Raw genomic sequence first — 22,131 nt, 5'->3', positions numbered from 1 at the left:
TTGTACGCAAGTTGTAACTTATATTTGACCTGTTCTTTTTAGCTGCACCGCTGAACTAGTGCAATAAGTTGAAGCGAGACAAGTATATGTTTTCTCACTTTAACTTATTGCACCAGTTCAGCAGTTCAGCTAAAAAGAACAGGCTAATTGTGCAAATGCAAATACGTATACGTTTTTCTCTGCGTTCTCGGGAAAAAAAAGATCACATATGAAATTTGTTCATATATGACTATATATACTCATATATGTCCACAATGAAAAAAATATTGTTCTTTACAAATTACATGCAAATACAATCGAAGTAATATATTTTCTAGCTACTTGTGCTTCTGACAGCACATGATATCGACATTTAATTAAATGACATAACATTATTTTTTTCGTACAGGCATATATTATGATCATACATGTAACTACATATGTGAGAAAAAAATTCATGTATAATTTTATATAATTATATATAATCATATATAATCATTTTTTCCCAAGTTACTTCACGTTCACGACTACGACAACCATCGGCCTTATCTTGCCTTATTAATTCAACAAAAAATCCAACATGAATACTTCGGGAAAACGAAATGAATATGAACACTTCAAAATGAATACTTCGAAAGACTTATATTCGATAAGATTAAAAATAAATACGAATAAATAAATTGTTATATTTTTGGAATGACATGTCTTTCATTTGAAACTAAACAGTTGTCATCATCATCATTATTGGATGATGACGAGAGGAAATCGAAGGATACTACTCGCATACTTTGCTTGTTCAAATCACCTACATCAATTCGCGCCACCATATTTTGCACGCAGCCTGATGCTTTCTATTTGGTGACGCAAGTCGACACAAATATCATTTTGCCTTTGTTTCGCATTCAATGAATAACAAAGATAAGATGATGCTTGTGTCGACTTGTGTCACCAAAAAAAAAATACTAATTCGTCTCTCGGAGCGTGTTAAATTTTCGCACCAAAATGGGGAAACTCGGCACCAGATTTACCAATGAAATAGCGTGCGCGATCCACATGCGCACTGAAGTCGCCAAAGGAAACACGCAGTCCGCGGTGTACGTTTAATACGCACCAGTTCTGCTAATAAAACACGCTATAATATTGAATAGCTACATTAGTTACAAATATATCATCTTTAGATAATACGTAGCGTAATGAAACAGCTCAGTGTCAATCAATAAAACAATGGAATCGCATCGTTCGTCAAACGTTGAATTTTTCGCGCCATTGTTAGACGACGCGTCGCGACGCCACGTGGTAGTATTAATAGGTAGTTTCTCGTTGGGTAAATTCATATCCTCTGGGCTTTCTATATAAAACAGCGGTTTTCTCACTTGCTCTTGCTTACCTTGCTCAGGTATGTATATTCAGCAAAAATGGTTCTCTTTATTATCTGCAACCATCGCTCTAAAAACACTCATATTAACTGTCGCGAGTTTCTTATCATCGCAATGACAATATTCAAACGCAAACTGTTGCTCGAAGTTACGACCGGTTCATATTTGATGTGGTGTCTGTGACGACTCTCTTTGACGTATCTCTCTTCCTTATGGTTTTAATTCTTAGGCATTGTTTGATTCAGTGAGTTTATATGTTTGCTGTATAGCATGTCATTTTATTATCAATAGTAACTAACTTAGATATCGCCCCATCATAAGTAGCAGTATTCAATATTCGCGAAAAAAAAAAAAGATTATTTATGAAATTTGCCCATATATGACTGTGTATAATCATACATGTCCATAACGAAAAAATATTGTTGTTTACAAATTATATGCAAATACAATCGAAGTAAATGCTTCTGGCTATTTGTGCTTCTGACAGCATATGATATCGATATTTAATTAAATGACATAACATCATTTCGCATGGACATGTATGATCATATATGTAACCACATATATGGGCGAAAAATTTATATATGATTTTATATAAATTATATATAATCATATATAATCACTTTTTCCCTATTAATTTCTTTCCTTTTTATTTTATATTTTTCTCTTTCATGCTGTTCATAATGATATACAATATTTTCATTTCTTTATGTATCATATGTTATTTACTTTACTTTTTTTAATTTCTTAATATATCAATTGAACAAATATCTGGATAGATATTTATTGAATAGGTATCTTTTGTAACTGTTACAAATTATATTTTTTATCAACTGCTTTTTGTGCCAATACCTATTTGAAAATTGAAAGTTGGTTAATAGAATATTGATTGAAGGTTAATATTAAAATGTTTATGAGTCAATTGTTTATGAATAAAAATGGCTCTATTCTAGAACTTTTGACTAACAATAAAGAGACTGTATTAATTTCATAATAAGAATAACATAAAATAACAAGAGTAAGAATAATAAAAAGCTGGAAATACGCTTAAAAACTTTATTTTGGTTTGCTCGTAAATGGGAAAAAATATATATATATATGTATATATATATATATATAATGTCGCATGTACCTGTAGGAACTTTGGGCTACAGATTATGTTCGAGACCATCAACGCTTGGGTAACATATCAAAAACAAAAAGAAGTAGAAGAGAACGACTAAAAACGTGTCACTTTGCCACCAACGAGATAAAGAAACAGCTTATTTCTAATATTAAGCCTAACGCCTTCTTAAATCTACATTTACACGTTGGTAACAAATATAAATATAAAATATTGTGTATGTTCGGATGCGCTCTTCAATGATCGGGATACATAATGTTATGTAAGATGCGTACTGAATCTGCGCGGCCTGCGCGTTTTACGTACAAAACGCAAAAACCGTCATGTGAGTGTCAGAATCGAGATAGAAAGACAAAGAGATAGACACAGAAAGAAAAAGGAAGGAAAACAAAACAGAATAATCTGTATAATTATAAAACAGATGAAAAACGTTTATGTAATTTAAGCATGTTTATGTTTAAAACTCACTATGGAAAAAAAATCTTGGAGTGGATTGAATAAGTAAAGAGGAAAATATGCCCTATTTATACAAGATTATATTGTATATATTATATTGAAAAAGAGATATGAAGAACTATCGATTACACAAGAGAAATATAATATGTATAAATAGGAAATAATCCTTCATACGTGGTAACATAATCCACTGTGTAATAACTGCCGACAAATATTTTGTAAACACATCGAGAATATAAGTGTCAAAATAATTTACCGCAACAATAATACCAACTTCGCTATATACACCAATCATCATCCCAACGGACGTAACTCTCCTTTCCAGATTGTTGTCAACTCTCATAGAAATGTCATGTCGTCATGCGGATACTGGGTCCAGCCCGACCCACTTTGCTGATTAAATAAATCGACGTTCACAGAGTACACAAATTCTTTTTGTCTCTCGTAATTTTAATATGTGTATATACGTGTGTGTGTGTGTGTGTGTGTGTGAGTTTAAATTTGTTTCATCTTGATCTCCTACTCGACTTTCTGATCACACAGCAAACAGACGAAGTATCGAATATAAACAAATGCATATATATTTTTGATCACTTATTAATATTTATTATTAACATTACTTTAGAAAAGAAAGAATAATACAATGATACACGTACAATAAAATTAAAATCTAACTTAACAGCTTATTTTATAAAATATACAGTCGTGTATTTCTTTGTTATAGGTCCAGATGGACCGCGTATCCGCTGTCCGAGGAGTAAATGCTTCGATCCAACAGGACGACATCCGTTCTCGCTTTGACGAGGATTTGCCCGATTACTAAATTAATAAAAGTATTTACGATAATGCAATACGATACTTTGACTCGAGCACTCTCGTTCTCATAAATAAGGCCCGAGGCTTCGAATCTACCCTCGTGGATGGTCATCCAGGAGAGCCAGCAATTTGGCAATCGTACTATATCGTAAAATACACCGCACTCTCCTCGTCATTCGACGTACGTTTATTAATTCACATGTAGTCGAGAACCCTTAAAAATACGCGCCATCACCTTCGGCTATCTGCAGCTTTGCGTCGCTGAATGTAGATTATAGCCTTGACTAGATTCTTCTTCGGTTGTGCGCGTATTAAATATTGTGTCGTCGTTAACCGGAGCAGATCTCGGAGTGTTCATCCCACGAAGCCACCTATCGACGTAAGTATAAGTATGAATAAATCAGAATTAGTGGTTGCGTTCAAAAAACACAACGGTTGTACAATGATTGAGTAATTTATCAACGTAATGGATCTGAATTTAGGGATCTAACAATAAGGATTGATAATCACTGACCGTTCACTGATCGCTTGTGTTTTCTCAACGCAGCCAGTATAAATGAACTATACGGTTTATATACATATATATGAACAAATAATTTCTCGTCTTTAGTTGAAACTAGAGTCCGATTGAGACCACTTTTTTCAATTTCGGCCGAAACCGCAACTTTAGCGGAAGTTTTACAAAAATTAAAAGGAAAGGTGGGGAATTAATTTCATAATGAAAACATACATTTATAATGATATTTTAAATTATGTAGTTAAGTATCCGCCTTATTCGCCAGATATGACACTTTCATATTATTATCTGTTTAAGAATATGAAGAACGAACTTTTAATGACACGTTTTGAGGATGACAAGAATATCAACAGCAAACTAAATGCCTACTTTGAGTCAAAGTCGGAAGATTGGTCTTTGCGCGGTTTTGATATGTTCAAGGATCAACTTGAAAATGTAATAAAAAATAAGGGAGATTATATTTAATAAAAAGATTTTATTTCATAAAAAATATTTAACATTTTGCGGTCCGCGGCCCACCCGAAGACGCTTGACTAATGTGTTTGAACTTCTCGAAGACATAATACGCAAGTAACCGCGCTTATTTGATTGATTTTCTTCTTATACAAATATTGATATCTAAAAAACTATTGAATTTAGCGTATTCAAACAACTTTTATCGTGAAGTTCATTCTTTTCTCTATTATTAAATATCATAAAAGTTAACTTTTCTGTGAGAGCTTTACTTTCTGAGACCATCAATATCATTGTCTATTTTGAACTGGAAAAAAGTCAAACATAGATATAATCGCCTTTTTAAGCGCATAAATTATATCAAGAGGGTTAATAAAAGAATAGAAAACATATTTCTCTTCTCGTTTACATGTGCTTGTAAACATTGTTTTTTTCTTCGTGGATATAAATTAATATTCTCATCGCCTGATGATTCTGACGAAATTCGTCTCAAGACACGTCGACGAAATATCGGTGATACATCACATCTATGACCATATAATATGAAATAAAATAATATAAAATACGGCATAATACGAAACTAAACAGTAGATAAATAAACAAATACAACTAGAGAACATGTGTACGATTGATAAATAATAAACCAATGACTGATTGTAACAAAATTATTATTATTAATCTGTATTAGATAATATTTTTTACTTTCCCTCAGCTCTAAATAGCGTTTACACTGATAAGATTTGTCGATCGACTTGAATCGAAAGACTAGCTCTGAAAGAACCATCCTAACACTTGGAGCGATCGTCACTTGTTTTGACATAGCTACAAATCGCTATTCATCTGTTTTGCATGTTGCCAGTTGCTTAAAATCGCATTTGTTTCGATTTATCGATAAAACCAATATTGTCAGATCGCGACGGCACAGTGCCGTCGACGGACCGCAAAATGTTAATAAAAAGAAAATTAAAACTAGGCTCATTTATTCTCTGTGCAAAACTTCTCAAACGTCTTGTAGTTGAAATCTAACGTTTCATCTAGGCCGGTGCCTACAGTCTTTCTCTGTTGGACCACCAATTAGAAAATTTTATATTAAATTAGCCAATCATCTATGTGGACTATCGGAGCTCTCCCTCATCCCATAGAGTTAACTGACGTTTCATCTCGCGTAAAATACTCTTTATGTTTCTTGCATTCTTCCGATCTTACCTGACATTCACGGCTGCAGTACCATTGGTTTGCACAGCCAGCGCAGACAAACTGTGCGGCTCGCTGATGGCAACCTTGACATCGTGGAGGGTTGTCGCGATCCTCCCTGGTGTCTCTTCCGCTCATTGAGTACCTGCCATCTCTATCATCGCTTGCTGCAGTATCCTCCTCTACGTCATCCTGTAAACCTCAAAGAAACGGTCAGAGAATCTGGATGTACGCGACAACAGCGCGTGCATCTATCGGAACGATGGTCTTACAACATTAATTACGTTGTTGGAGTGAGACTGCGCGGGTGTATTGACAACAGGAGTTATAGTTATTTCTGTCCGAGCCTAAAAGGAAAAAATCTCGTGTTATTAAAGACAGATTTTAAATTGCGTCGAGTAGATCGCGGAGTCGTAGAGAGCACTGATGTAAATCATGAGTAGAGAAAATTACATACCGTGGGGGAAGACAGCAGCTCGCTTATGGAACCCAGACTAGATCCTTGGTATGCCTGTAGAAGGTGCTGGGTGCTAGCCGATTGCTGTGACATAGGCACCATCGGCGTCGTCGCAGTCACTGCCGCCACCGCTGGAGAGTTCCTTTCTCTTTCAGGCGCGGTGAGCAATTTAGCCAGAGTAAGCGGAAAGTTGTTTGGTCGGGATGATGTATTGTTTGTTAGAATTCCGTGAAGGAGTGAGCGTGAAGGCGCGGTGGTGTTCTCAGGCACGGGAGAAGCGTTGTGTCCCGACGGCACCGGTTGAAGCGTCACGTCCGGATAATTTTGCGGCGCTCTGGCTGGTTCACCTACTAAATATAAGATTGGCACTGTGTTTTTATTCTTACGAATTTATACGTAAATCTAAATATATTATTCATTACAAATTGGCACATTGGTAACCTTCAGTCGAGAACTGATGTGTCTCGGCCTTTATTTCTTTTTGTTTATATTTTTTTGTTGCCGCAAATTTCCGGCGAATTGTTATGATAAATTCGAACATTTTGTAGGAATGTCACCTGTATGTTGGGATAGCCTGTTGAATTGCAATACCATGTCCTTAAAGTTCACGTTTTGGCACTCGGTCGCGCTCGGATTACTCTTGCAGGAGTCTGTGCTCGACGGCCTCGAATCGGCATTGTGTCCCGTTTCAACCAGGGCACCGCCAGCAGTCAGATTAACGTTCACTGCATTCCTCGTCCTTCGCCCCCTATATCATTAGAAAAATATATTATTTATGTAACTATAATATAATAATAAAATATATAATAGTAAAATATAATTGTTTATAAAATATAATTATTTATTAATATTATAATTGTCAATTTACTTATTTTGTCCAATAAAGTCTCTTTCGTTCCAATTTTTCACTCGAACTTTCGGATTGTAGATATGAATAGTTTTTCCATTCGAAAACAATTCGTTGGTTTTCATCTTTTGAGAATTTTCAAAACATTATCGCGTTCAGGCAAGAACCTTTATTATCTCTAAATCAAAGACACTAATGGTTCATGACACTAACAATCTTCACTCAATAGTTCGGCAAGTTTAATGAATTATCTTTGTTACTTTTTTGTTTTCGACGCATTTTTTAAGAATAAACAAACATGACACGCGAATCTTTTTGAAATAATACTTTGATCTTTCATAAATTAAGGATTATATTCTGATATTTTAGGGTCGATCTAAAAAAACTCATATTCCATCACAAATTCATTACATACTATATTGTTATATTTTATCAGAAAATAGTGTTTATCATATTTTATTTGCATTCTTATTTATTTATATTATCAATTGGCAGTTTAGTTTTTGTTTATATTATCTTTTAGTTTTGCATAAACAATCTTGCCAATTGCAGACACAAATATAATGATCGTAATAACAGGCGGAACATATCTATATCTATGAGAGATAAGAAATTTGCCAGTTAAGATTCCGGAATAGTCAGCCAAGAACTTCACGTTGATAGTAGTGACACGGTTCAGAACGACAAAAGAATGAACTAATAGAGTGCGTGCAGCATGCGCTACAAATGCTTCAAAGCGTTTCTCTTCATCTATTTTTCGGATACGAATGAAAGAAGAAAAAGAAGGAGAAACGCTTCGAAATATTTATAGCGCTCACTGGACTGTACTTATATGCGTGAAGAGTGACATGTTGACGAAACGAAATTTTCTTGTTGCGTGCCATTTCATTATTATTTGTTTAATTATGCAGGTGTGACTTGTGACATATTTGTTAAACCCGTAAAAAAGGACGAAAACCGAGATTAGCTTGGAATTTTATACGTAGAAGCGTACTTTTCCATTCCTTTCAATAGCTGTAAAACCGTGTGTTTTCCTACATAAATAGGGCTTTATTTCACGTATCTTTTACGGGGTTATTTATTGGCCATCTAGCAAGGAAAAGGCGAGTTTTCGTCCATTTTCACAAGTGTTCGAGCGATCTCGAGTGTTATTTTATCTAAATATCTTTTGAGCCGCAAACGGCACGCAGTATCTCTCAAGGTGTCATTTCTCGCCTGTGACGTCACGAATCCAATACGGCCGCGGCGACTATTCCAGAGCCTTAAGCGATGTTATACCTTTTCGGCGCCGGGTCAGGGAACATCTTCCTGTGATTGGCGATTATGGAAGTCACCTCCACTCTCGCACCTTGACGGCCCTCGCCGATCTGCCGGGTCTCCGGGCTCGACGTCTGCTCGCTCTGCTTGCGGCTGTTTTCCCCGCCGCTTTTCGAAGAACCCGATTGCCGGGCAGCCTTCGCGACGTTTTGCTTCTTGGTGGACGACGCGTTCAGAGAGCTTTCCTCGGAAAGATCGCTTTTAAATTCGAAGGTCCTCTCCCTCGACCCGGTCTCCATCGACGTTCCGTCGCTGTTTAGCCATTTCGCCTCCAAGCTGGTGGGGGGCACGTCGTCCAGTTGGGTCGTGCTATTCGTGAGTCTCATCATGTGCTTCTTCCTCTGGATCCTCACGTACGCTTCCTCCGTCAGCTTCCTCGTGTACAGGATCTGATTCCATTCCTTCTCCTTGTCCTTCGCCAATTTCTCGAGGAACTGCCAACACACGCTCGGTGAAGATTAGGGATCGACTGGCAAAGATTAAGAGAGCGAACGATATCTCGAGGAGACAAGGCGTACGTATTTCACGTACTGTAACATACCTGCATCCGCTTCAACAGCTCGCTCTCCCTCATCCGCAGCGCATCGGCCGTTCTGTCTTCGCCGACGAGAGACTTGATGGAGGTCTCCCGTTCTTCAAACGAGCAGCAGCTCTTTTTCGGCTTAGGCGGACCATTCGTGGAGTCCCGCAGCACGTCCGGGGATTTTCGCTTCTTGCCGACGATCTCGGCCGATTTGGACCTGACGAGGCGCGACGAGCCGGCTTTCTGCTGCGAAGTGCTCGCAATCGGCGTGCTTGTCACCGGCAGGCTCTTCTTGTTGATCTTAACGTCCTTCTCGATCTTCACACGACCGTAATCCAACGCCGAGGGCGACGCGGCGGTCTCCTCAGGCAGAGCGGCACCGTTCTGCTGGCTTTGGGGTACCTTCGGCGACGTGTTCGGCGCGTTCTCCGCCGCGTCCACATTCTTCCCGTTTCCGCTGGCACCCTCCATCGCGTGCATCTTGTTCAGACTGCAAACACACGTGAGGGAACGACTTGGTTGGTGTACATTGGTCATATGAAATCAACGCGCGCATGACGAGCGTTCTTCTTCGGATGAGCAGTCGCGATTATATTGAAATGTTAATCATATGTATCTATAAATTTATTAATCATATATTCGTGTATTATGTTTAATCATATACTGAGAAAAATTTCCGGATAAACCCGTTAAATGATGCATCCGATTGTTATTTTTATTATCCGATCAAGTAATGGACACCTTTACGCGATGAAATATCCGATGAAGTTACCGATGAAACGTAATCGGGAAATTAGTCGCCTTTCGTATATCCGTTGTAATTTTCATCACATGAAGACACGACTTGATCGAATATATCCGTATATTATTTTTTAATTGGATTATCCGATCAGATATGATCGGACGTTTTTCTCAGTATATGTATGCATAAATTTGTTAATCAATGGTTTATATGTTATGTTTGATCATCTTCTTCTCTTCTTCTTCTTCCCCTTTGTGCCGTTAAGCGTCGGGGTATTTCATTTATCTCTGAATAGATGCTTTTCGCTCCACGTGGGTTATCAGCCCTACGGAAGCTAGCATGGTGCGTACACAGATCGTATAACATGCATATGAGACCTACAGTTTAACGCTGGTTCCGAACGGCAAAATTGGAGAGAAGTTTTTCTTGGCAAGAGATTACTCTTTGGTGGTTTGCCGGGCCACCGAAGAGGAGCTACGAGCGTGTGAAAAATTGTCTGGTTTATGCCGGGAAGCGATCCGGGGACCTCTAGCATAGTAGACTAGTGCGCTATCTACCATACCACGCTCGCGCTCATGTTTGATCATATGCGTGTATAAAAATTTGTTAATCATATGTTTTCTTATATTATATTTGTTAAAAGATGACACACGCATATATACATACACGCACACAAAGGATGTCATCGCTCAAGATGATATATAAGGTGTCTCGGATAAATATCGACAAACTTAGCGAGGGACTAGAATAAATTGAGGTGAATGAAAAAGTCCTGTGCCATTTTGCGAACACGCAGAATTTCGAGTTATTAATTATTGAGTTAACTTAGAATTTTGCGTGGTCGTTTGGAAAATACAGGACTTGTCCTAATTTAACCCGTTCTATGCCCTTACGAAATTTGTCCCTGTTAGTCTCAGAGACATCCTGTGCTTATTAAAAGATCACAACGGATGTCATCGCACAAGATAAGATATACATATATATTGATACGGTACGAGAAATTTGTGACAGTGTGGAATAAAGCGCGAATGCAAGGATTACAAGCATGAGATTTGCAAAATGTATATGCTCCTTGAGGTGGAACGGTGCATGAACGATCACGCTTGCTTAATATCATTAAAGAGGAGCGTCTAATTTTTTTCTGACTTAGCCAACACGCGAGATCCTGCCGACATGCTTCGATAGCGGTTTCTCGCGCGAAAGGAAGCACCGTGGAGGCGGCACGCGAGGTGCGCGCGCGTGCTTCGGGGGGAGGGGGGAGGAGATCGCCGCTGGAAGGTCGGTGTCGGGCGATCGCGAAACATCCGTCCGATGACGATGACATTGATAAACCGATAAGCGAGGTTAGTAAAGTCTCGGACGACCTTGCATAGAAAATAGTCGTTCGCCGGGGCTCAAGGACGACATCGGTGAACGCGCGCTATCATTCCCCCCGCAAGCATCGGCACACTTATTAATTCGCTCGCGCGGCGCGCGGTGTGTCCTCACGTATCGCGGCATAAATAAATCCTCATATCACGACCTGATTAGCGCGCCACTATAATTAGATGCTGCGGCTAACCTGCGGCGCGCCGCTGCTCCATCGCTGGCCCGATTTGAGCGAGCAAGCGTGGGGCATTAGGCGCGAGAAAAGGAGCAAACTACTTTCGCGGACGCTCCCCGGCGGAGAGACACTTCGGGCAACGCGCGCGCGCGCGCACAGCCACATACAGCTAGCTGTATGTGTGTGTAACAATCGCACAACGATGCGTTACGTGATGCACGTAATCGCACACGTGTCATTCGATCTCTCGCGCATACGCCGCGGTCGGCGTGCGCGCGCGCCCGAGTACGGGGAGGGATGATCGTGATTCGCGATTCATTCGCTCAGGCACACGAGATGATTCCATCGAGTGCGGGTTCAAAGGGCTCGGCGAGAGGGCTCCGCAAACTTTACGGTAAACGGACTTGGTGCGCGCGTGCCGTCGTCACGCTTGAGTCTCTATTCATAACCGGACGCTAAATTTATAGGAAGGACTCCGGAGAGTGTCTCCTCTCTCCTTCTCGCGCGCTGCGCCGTCTGAGCAACGCCAATGACGCCAGGCTGCATTCCCGCGTCCTCGCTCCGACACAAAGTGCATTCTTAGAGTCGAGAGCGCGAGGCGGCCCTTTCCCCCTTGCGAAATCGATTTTCCACACGCGAAACGACCCGGCTTCGAGACAATCCCTCCCAGTAAGCAAGAAATCATTAGTACAACGATATTTTATAACATTTAACGTTTTCAAATATGTAGCGCTGTATATAACGTCATTGTTAACAATATTTGACGCGAATATTTAAAATAATATTTACACGATATGATTTTATATAATATTTAGAAATATTATCAATATTATAACAGTTTAAAAACACATAAAATATTGTGTCAAAATGTTTGTAAAATCCACATAAAGTCAATATTTCAAAAGATTGATTTAATGTTTCTTGTTTACCGGGTCTCTCTCTCTCTCTCTCTTTCTCTCCTCCGTCTCTCGTCGTTTCTACGCTGTGGATGGATGGGTCCCTGAGTTTTAAAAGGATATCGACGTAATCAAAGTGCACGATCGCTATAGACAGGTGATAAAGGCGCATCTTCGTCATCATCGGATTGACATTAAGACGCGGTCCTTCGGCGTACAACGTGCACCGCCGCCGGCGGCCACACGTGGCGATGTGCATCCCGTGCGCCCGCGCGCTATCGGCTGCGTATTAAACGCGATGACTCTTAATCAGCGCGCCAGGCTGACGCTATCGGTGCCTTGACGATCGTCCGCCGATGTGACGGACGGTGCGCTCTCTTTTCACAGCGAATTGCATCGTCACATCCGATGTCATGGCGAGCGTGACACGAGAGAAGCACGCGAAAATGGGCTTTAACTCGCTGGCAAGAGACCGCGCGGGCTTCACACCAGACGTAAGAGCTAGACAGCGCGAGGGGGGCTGGTGGGAAGGGTGGGATGATGCGAGCCGTTGCAGGAGGAGATGCTGAAAAGGGGGGGGGGAGAGAGAGAGATACGGGACAGAGTTCGTTGCACCCGCTCGCGTTCACTGCGCTTTATAGACGCGGATATAGGTTTCGCGGTACCAATTCTGAAAAGGCGAGCGCGACTCTTCCTCCGCGCTGTCCGCGAGAATGTAAGTTCGAACGGGAACGTGGTTTTCCGATGGGTTATCGGACGAGCTCCAGCTTAGACTAGACGAGAGGCGCCTGGGAATCTTTCACTATCGGGAGATATCGAACGATGGGGGCGACTCAGGAGAATCATACGACATTGTAGGATGACGTCGGTTATCCTCGCGCTCTGAGAGACAGAGCGATGCGAAAGATCGATGCGAAAAATTAATGCGGACGCGCGTTGTCGCGGTCGGTGGGAAGGAAAATCATCGCGTCCGTTCAGTTTCGTTCTCGGCGTTCTTCGAGCCTCATTCGCGTCCGTCACGCCTCCGTAATATCGCTGCTCCTCTTTCCGTGGATATTTTTTCCCTTTTCTTCACGGTGCCCGCTAACAGGTGGTCAGCGCACGCTCGCTTTCACGCTCGACATTGTTATTATTAATTCAGGGGCGCGTACACGGGAAGCTTTTATTCGGCCGGTTAACGTTTCATAAAATTCGCCGAGGCACGTAGAGGAACGTCTCGTAAATTCGCGGGGTGTAAATAAATGAGCGAGTCAAAGCGCTCGAGAGAGACGCTGATGTCTCACTAACCGAATGAAAGGCGCGCGCGCGTGTGAGCGTCGAAAGGGCCACGAGAAAGGACGGGAGGGGAAAGGGGCCCACCTCCCAGCGGAGGAACGGAAAGGAGAAGAATGAGGAAAGTGCGGGGAGGCGCGAGAACTGCGCCCACCCGCATACTTATCGCTGGCCGAGCTTTCCCCGCGGTGATCGTAGGTAGGTAGACCTGCTTCGAGAGAGGTCTTTAGTGAGAAACGACCGCCGTCACTTCAAGTCTGCGGAAGGGCTCGCAAGTACGGGCGAAGAAGACCCTCGAGTGCAGACCCGCAGAAACTCGATAACACCGAGCTCGCCCGCAAGCCGTCGATCTTCGACGCAGAGCCGCGAACCGCCCGAATAAAATTGGATTCTCGCGGGGTTCCGATGATCGAGCGACGTGACCGGCCGCGCCGAAGACTCCTCTCTCTCTCTCTCTCTCGCTCTTTCACGCCATAAAAGTCCGGTGCAAAAAGCGGCCGATGCAAGAGAACACGCGTCAGGCGCGTGGAAACTTTTGCACCGCGCGGGAAGGTATCGATTATCGAAACGGACTATTAGGAAATGTAACAAGCGACAGGTGGTTAAGATATATCGATTCGCCGACGGGAATGTCGGTCGCGACTGACGACACGGGACGACGTTATTCGCTTTCCCGCACGTGCGTGTGTATGTAGATTGTCGTTGCGACAAATACGACGGAGGAGCGAACTTGCGGTGTTTTTGTCCAGGCGATAGAGGGACGAAGAGGGAGGAAGGAAAGAGGAGACCGCCGTATTGGCGACCCCTTTCATTTAAAACAATACCCTACATTTTGCCGGCCGCGCTCTACCTTTCACAAGTCGCGAGTAACTTTCCCTATCTGCCCGCGCGGTGCGACTGCCGCGAACGAGCTAGCGATAGCGAAAGCGAGGGGAGAAAGCGAGACCACCGTCCGGTGGGCGGCAGGACTCGAAATCCTGCACGAGAACCACGCGAAACGGGGAAAATAGCGCCCGGTCGGTGATCTTAATCGTAATAGTTCACGTAATTTCGATATCGCGATGTTTTCCGCGGTGGCCGATCGGTCGAGTTGAGATCCCATGAGAGATCGGCGGGGACGTCTCGACGATGACGTCGCACTTCGAAGAGAGAAAGCCTCTGATTAACATATGGAAAAAAGGAATTACCTGTCCGTGTAATACAATAATGCAACTAATAGGTTATACATTAAATTCTATAATAAAATAAAACTAAAATACAGTACGAAAATATTGTAATATAAGTACAACTGGAATTTAGTTATCAGACCTAGTTTTTAGCTGTAGGAGCTGAAAACTAAGGGACAAAAAAAAAAATTAGCTAAATTAACTAAATTTCAATTGTATTATATGGACAGCTAATCCGAATCGAAATTTTAATACTCTGACGCTCTTGAGAGGATCCTGGAGTCGTCCTGTTTCACCGCAAATTAAAAATTCCTTTGCACAGTTACAATACACACGTTAATGTAGGCGAGGATGGTTGATTTTGTTCGAAAAACGAAAAAAAAAAAACATTTTCTAATTTGTTAACTTTTTTCGTTTTTTGAATGAAATCAACCGTCTTCAGCTACATTAACGTGTATATTATAACTGTGCAAAAAAATTTTTAATTCTGTGCAGCCAGTAATAAATACTGATAAATTTGCGGTAAACCCGGACGACTTCAGGATCTCCTTGGACTTGTTCTACGGTACGTCGTATATCAGAATCGGATGTCGAAATATAGCCGATGGTCCAATGAGAAGAATTCGTTCTCGAAAAATAAATTCTATCGATTGGACCATCGGCTGCGTTCCAACATCCGACTCCGATATACGACATATTGTAGAACAGACCTTAAAGACAGGTTATGCCTACTTACTCAGTTTATAAATTAATAAAAATCTACTTTAACGATACTGACATTTTTTAACTTCCCTCTTGAACCTTGAATTTTATAAATTAAATTTTAATGTTACCTTCAACAACTTATTTTGGCACTAAAACGGTGAAAACGGATATTTAAAATATTATCAGGATATGAAAGTAGGAATTATATTATTAGAATTGAAATTGAACCTATTTTGCCATCTTAGTTCCTATTATGTTGCAGAATTAAAAAGATTAATTCTAGGAAGCCCAAGTAATCGACTGTCTATTAACCCTTATGGGTTAAAATCATTCTTGAGATTATTTTTTCACATCCGTAAGGATTTAATTGGTTAGATACCATTTTTATTTTTAGCTATGAAAGGACATATATGTACAAGGTATAGCAGAAAGGTCGGGACACTAGAATATTTTGAAAAATATGAGTTTTATAAAAAAATGTTACAGAGTTATACAGTTTCGGGGGAACCATAAAATGGTGTCATCGGTTTGACCTTGAATCGTCGTTTGAAAGTCACGCGAAGGTCACCTTCAACTTCTTAAATGGAACACCTTATTTTTTATTACATATTCTTGTAGCTTACCTCGAGAGCTTTCCAAAATAGTATAATTAAGTTCCATTTGATCAAAAACCATTCGAGATATGCGCTGCTAAAGTTTACCGCCAGACGTTAGCGTTATCTTAGCTACACCACGTGTGAAGATTGCACGATTGAATTCTTCGGGGTGCTTTATTAAAGTGAACCCCTTAGCCTCTCGCGCGCATGTGTGTGTGTGTTCCGAGATATTTTGGTATTCCAAACAGCGGTCGGTGATCCGGCCAACCAAGACAAGATCGGTCGGTGATCCGACCCGCCAAGGCAAGATCGGTCGGTGATCCGGTCGACTAAAGTAAGATCGGTCGGTGATCCGGCCAATAAAGTACTCCGAAGAATTCGATCATGCGACCTTCACACGTGATGTAGCTAAGATAACGCTAACGTCTGGCAGTAAACATCAACGGCGCATATCTTGAATAGTTTTTAGCCAAATAGAAATTAATTATACTGTTTTAGAAAACCCTTGAGGTAAGCTCACAAGAATATGTAATGAAAAATAGGGTGTTCCATTTAAGAAATTGAAGGTGACCTTCACGTGACTTTCAAACGACTAGTCACACCAACGACACCATCTTTATGGTTTCCTCGAAACCATATAACTTTAGTCTGCGACATTTTTTGATAAAACTCATATTTTTCAAAATATTCCAGCGTCCTGACCCTTTTGTTCTATTCGGTGTTTATATATGTACCCTTACATGTTCAGTTAGCCAGAATTTAACATGGTTGGGGGTCCATTGGACCCCATTAGGCTTTCCAGGGTTTAATATAGGACGAAAATTTCAATTTTTCGAGAATTTTCACCCGTGAGAGCTAATTTTTTCGGCTATGGAGCTAATACTTTTCTTTCCGAACAATATCAAAACGCGACATCGAGATTCTTCGAATAAAGATTCCTCAACTCGTGCGCGTCCAATCGCTGTCGCTGGTGAGCCGCGTGGGCGAGAAATTCATGAGGAGAAATAAGCGCAGTTGCCGAAGAGACGTTGCGCCGCGGTTGTTCTTTACAGTGCTGTGCAATCTCTCGGAAAACCGGTAAGTCAGCGCGACTTCGGGACACACGTGGGCATATAAATATATCGAGCGGTGCGCGCCAGCGTATGTCCGAGTGAATTAGAAAGCAGTTTCGATTCCTTAGAATCTAGAGACCCCGTTCGGTGTGCGACGTCGGTCGGGCACGTCCTTGCCGTGGTCTCGCGTATATCGGATGGCTTCGTTTCTCCGCGAAGCGGATTCTCCTGGCACAAAATTCGCGCCGGTAGCGCGACCGCGCTAATTTCATCTGCATTTTTACCCGAGAAGCATTTCTCCGCGCGCGCGGTATCTCGCCGGAGGTTTCAACAGGGGACGCAGTATTATTCGATTATCGGCGAATGAGAGTCCGTCAGGCACTGAGAGAACTTCACTCGCAATTGATAAGATTCGCTCAATTATACAATCGCGATATTGCCTCTGTTTACACGCGGATTATTCATGGACGGCCTACGGATATGCGCGACGCGACAGTACCTACTCGTATTCAAGGATGTCTCTCTCTCTCTCTTTGATCTTCCTCCGTGAAGCCTTCCACTTTCAGAACGCGAGTCGTAAGGATCACATCCACGTCACAACACAGGACACGTCCGACGCGAAAGAAAGGCGGACAGGCACTCGGAGCGAGATCGGTCGCTCGCACGCACCGTTCGCACACCACTTGCACTTTTCACCGAAGCGCGTCTTTTCTCCGGCGGTTTTCTCGCTCGCACCCACTGATCCTTTCTTTCTTTCGACCCCCTCCGCCTCCCCTACTCCTACCTACGCTCCTCAGCGGATGCAGTCGATCGGGACCGATCGGCCGATCGGTCTCTCGGACTCCCTCCAACGTCGTCCGCTCTCGTCAGGTAGCGAGAGCGAGGGAGGTCACGAAAGGTCGCGCTCACTTTGACGTTACACAATGGTGTCCGGCGCGCGCGGTTGCCCTCTCCGGTCGTCTGTCCGGAGAGCGAAGCTGCCCTCGCTCGTACCAAGACCCTCCTCGAGACGCGTCCTTTCCACGACAGCACCCTCCGACGAGAGGACGACAGAGAACGTCTTCCGCATCGGGCGACGTGTGTCCTCCTCGTCGCGTGGCTCTCGAGCGGCTGCCGGAGCGCCTCTCTCGCGCTCGACTGCGACGACGAAGAGGAAGACGCACGCGGGGAACGCGAGAGAGACGACGTGCATCGACCACGACGGTATCGGGGTCGAGAGTTCCACGACCGCCACCGGACCCACCACCTCCTCTCCTCGGCGACGACTCGCGTTCGTTCGCCCGTTCTCGCTCCTCTCTCTGTCCTCGCCGTTCACCTACTCCGCGAGAGCGACGTTCTCGCGTGCTCACGATTGGCCGGCATACTGTCGCGTCACGCGAGCGCGGCGCGGTGCGACGCGCCACGCTGGTCGTCCCGGAGTCACTCTCCTCCCCCGTGTAACCCGGTGTGGCGGTTACGAGAGGGCGACCGCTTAGCTTGGCGCGAGCGCCAGCCACGAGTTCCACGCGCGTCCTAGAGACGATGGCCAGCCAGTGGCGGATTTAGGCTCGGACTTGCCGAGGTCCTTGACTTTAGGGTGCTTCGCGAGCGAGCTCGAAGACGAAAGGAATGGGGCCAAAAATGAGAGAAAATGAATGAATGAGTGAAAACGGACGGGTGAAACGCCGATTTAGCTAGATAGACTCTTGTGGAAATGAGATCACGTACATGCGAACAGGATGAAAAAAAGGAAATAAGAATGCGAGAGAAATCATTTAGAAATTCGTGCAGCGGGCAGGAGGAGCCAATCTGGATTGCGGAGTCACGTAAACCTGTATGACATTCTTTTTCTTTCTTTTTTTTTTCTTTCAGGAACAACCCTGTCCTTTGCACGCGTCACGCTCGAGCGCCGCTTGTGCCCCGAGGAGATGAAGCTGCGCGAGGGAGCAGAAAAGCAGAGCACTCAGCTACGCTACTGGGCTGGTTCATTAGTTGCATCGAAATGAGGGAAAAGAGGAATCTTGATGAGAGGGGCGCCACGCGAACGGACGACCCTAGAGAACCGTAAGGCCGAAGCCGCCACTGGAGAAACGTTTTCTCTCCTTCTCGTCCGCTCACCGCACGTCCCGTTCGTCGTCCTTCGACCTCGCCTGGGCGCATAGAGGAGCGACCAACGTCATAGGCGCAACCATGCAAGCGAGAGCCGCCTCTTTGGCACTCGTCGTGTTAACCCCTTGATTAGGGTGGCGACGTGCGCCACGAGACCAGTTGCTTAATTCGAGAGACGCGCACGCTCTCAGCCCTGCTCGATCAGTTTGCCGCGATTTTTGAGAACGAGCGGCGAAGATACGTTTATATTTAGACGATATTCACTGCTTTCGTTGATCGTTCGAGTGTCATCTTGCTTTCTAATAGTTCTGCTATACTGAGAAAAGAGTACAAATTAAAAAATTTATTTGTGGGATATAATGTTTATTTATTTCACGGAAATAAATTTTATTTCTGAGAAATAAACCTCCTGTGTTTATGAACCCCCTGAATTATTCCTCTTGCGAAATACACTACCTTATATTCTACAAATAAATCTTTAAGTACTTTTTCTCAGTATAAAAAATTCCAAAAGAATTTTTGTACAAATGAAGGATATAAGAAAAAAAAAGGATATATAAATATAATGTAAGAGCAGCATTATTTCAACTTCTTTTATATGATCCTAATCTCTCGTATATAATCTAAATTTGCATTTTCTATCAATTAGAAGAATTATTGCAAATTTTTTTCGTTTCTAAAATGTTCAATCATTTTATAGATTGTCCGGATGTTTTGGCGCGATTGAAACTTAATGTTCCATCAAGATATTTTAGACGTTTCCCAATGTTTTATGTGGAATGCCCTAGGATTTCTTATGATAAATTTAGCGATATTAATAGACTGCGTGTCTCAGTTAATTAGTATTCATCAAAGTGGATTTTTTCAATGGAATGTTTTCAAGTTTTACAAATTCACTTACTGCCATTTATAGCTTGATCCATTAATTAATTCAAATTACATATATATGTATATATATATAATTATAAATTTTATTACATATATTACTTTTTTCTTTATTATATATATGCTTTTTTTTTTCTGTCTTCTTATGTATTGTTCGTATTTACTAATTTGTATTTCATTATTAATTTATAATTTTTCTTCCATTATAACGCTGAATTAGATATTCTTCTTTTGGATATTTACAGGTATTAGGTCTATTTTTGTAACCAAAGAGCACTTTTTCGTAAATAAATATTATTATATTAATATTATTATTATTATAACATTATTCCTTACACATATATTGCATTCATAACAAAGGTACATTTCTCTTGATAAGAGATAAAAATGTCAAAATATATTACGCGCAGAAAGTCTTTGAAAAATATATATCTTAAGCCTACTAAGTCAAGATATCGACCGGTTTAATTATTTTTACGAGATAATCATTTTGCGCGGAAGTTTGATGTCGAGGGAGAATGTCAGGAAAGCTGCATTCTGTAGACTGTCACGACAAAAGACAACCCGATTTGATGATGTTGAATTTTGTTAAACGTATGACGAACAGTGAGATTACGAAACGTTATATTAAATGTTGCCGAAACCGTAGGTGTCGCATTACGCGGCGATTACGCGAGAATTACGTATGTTCGCGTGTAGCCGGAGCGGCGGGAGTTACCACGTTGGTTCTGGAAGAAGGCGAACGCGTGGAAAACCGCGGGAGGAAAAGCGCGACGAGTCAGGGTCGATCCGTAGTTTGCGCGCAAGCGCAAAAAATGGACTTTCGCGGGCACCGAAGAAGGCCCCCGAAGAAGAGGAGGAAGGTCAGCCTGTTAAACAGTCAGGAATGCATATCCTTGCGCGCGCAAGGAGGCGAAGCGCGATAAAATATGCGCTTCACCTTCGTTGCACAAGCCGGATAGCTATTACGCACGCGGGTGACGCATACCTGAGACCTTCGGAACGCCTTGGACAAGGACAAGCCGAAGGGACAATAAGAAAAAGGGACTAACGTGCGAATCTGCATACTCTAAGAAGCCGGATTTTCCCCAGGTTAACGGTACAGAATAAAATCTCTCGTCTCTTTTCTCTTTCGTTCGAAAAGTGAAAAATTATCTCGGTCTTAAGATCGAGATTATAAATAGAGGTGGGAATAGAAAGGGAATTCGAGGATGGAAGGATTGATGTAACTTCGATGAGTTTTCAATGTCGCGCAAAAACGGACGGCTTCACACGCCTCAAGCACTTGTAGCAATAATAGAACGTAGATAAATCTGATAATCATTATCGCGGGTATATTCGTGATACTAAAATAGAGAGCTCACGCGCGTCGCAGTATCAGTTCTCGGAGTTTCACGCGACACAGCGACATCTTTGTCCCTGCGCGAATGAGAGCGGACCTCAGGAACGAGATCCGATTCAAGCTCGAATCCTCGCTCCGTTCCGAGTAGTCGACGGTGCATCCTGGCACGATGCCGTGCAAAGTCGAAGGTTCAAGGTCTCCAGAAAAGTTCGGTGAAAGGAGGAGAACGATCCGCTCGGCAGGTAATCTCGGCTCGTTCCCGGAATACCGTCCCGGCCGAATTCCCGAAGAGAGTCTTGTGACTCGCACGCGGCGAAATAGCCGAGAAGGAAGACTCGCGCGGTCGACGCGAATCCGTTTTCCCCGGCGTCGCACTCACCACTGTGATGACGCTCACCGTGTCGATCGATAAGATCGCACTTCGACGTCGCATCGGAGCGAGAGAAAATGAAAACGAAACAATTTTATATCGTCCTTCGTGACACGCTGAGTCGCGAAATCTCACGCAGCGCACTCGGCCGTCCAAGTCCGCGCGCGCGCGCGCACTATCGTTATTGACATCGAATTGACTACGAGAAAGAGATCGCTTGCTCGCTTACTCATTCGTTCTCTCGCGCACTCGTCTCGACCTAATTCACGGAGGCTTGGAGGAGCGGTTTTGCACGACGTCGAGGTGTCCCTGAGCGCCAAGGACGCGCGCGAGTTGCGTTGGTGAACCGCGCGCGTCACGAGGTTACGCTAGGTTGCGACGGAGTCGGCTTAGATCCGAGGCGATTCGAGCCGACG

The 22,131-nt window shown here is 42.8% G+C and overlaps 1 protein-coding gene and 1 long non-coding RNA gene across 4 annotated transcripts in view; one reads left to right on the top strand and one right to left on the bottom strand.

The window, feature by feature from the left end:
- Positions 1 to 1,297: 1,297 nt before the first annotated feature.
- On the top strand, positions 1,298 to 5,920 carry LOC106751403. Its single transcript, XR_001375052.1, has 4 exons — positions 1,298 to 1,375; positions 3,659 to 4,129; positions 4,361 to 4,449; positions 4,565 to 5,920. It is a non-coding gene; the product is annotated as an uncharacterized LOC106751403 (long non-coding RNA).
- The window catches only part of LOC106751400, a 45,149-nt gene continuing 27,052 nt past the window's right edge, over positions 4,035 to 22,131 (bottom strand). For 2 of the 3 annotated variants that reach the window (XM_014632283.1, XM_014632287.1), the window contains 7 exons: positions 9,077 to 9,548; positions 8,497 to 8,969; positions 6,929 to 7,119; positions 6,372 to 6,721; positions 6,187 to 6,261; positions 5,927 to 6,106; positions 4,035 to 4,121 (listed from right to left, as the gene is read on the bottom strand). In XM_014632283.1, coding sequence (XP_014487769.1) covers positions 4,080 to 4,121; positions 5,927 to 6,106; positions 6,187 to 6,261; positions 6,372 to 6,721; positions 6,929 to 7,119; positions 8,497 to 8,969; positions 9,077 to 9,548 — 1,783 coding nt within the window. In that variant the 3' untranslated portion in view covers positions 4,035 to 4,079. Of the gene's footprint in view, positions 4,122 to 5,926; positions 6,115 to 6,186; positions 6,262 to 6,371; positions 6,722 to 6,928; positions 7,120 to 8,496; positions 8,970 to 9,076; positions 9,549 to 22,131 lie in introns of those variants that run through there. The other variant, XM_014632286.1, reaches the window with a different exon arrangement.

This window comes from Dinoponera quadriceps, unplaced genomic scaffold (assembly GCF_001313825.1).
Source record: "Dinoponera quadriceps isolate SergipeBrazil2010 unplaced genomic scaffold, ASM131382v1 scaffold8983, whole genome shotgun sequence".
Taxonomy (NCBI): Eukaryota; Metazoa; Arthropoda; class Insecta; order Hymenoptera; family Formicidae; genus Dinoponera; species Dinoponera quadriceps.
This window is presented reverse-complemented; position numbering and strand designations above follow the sequence as displayed.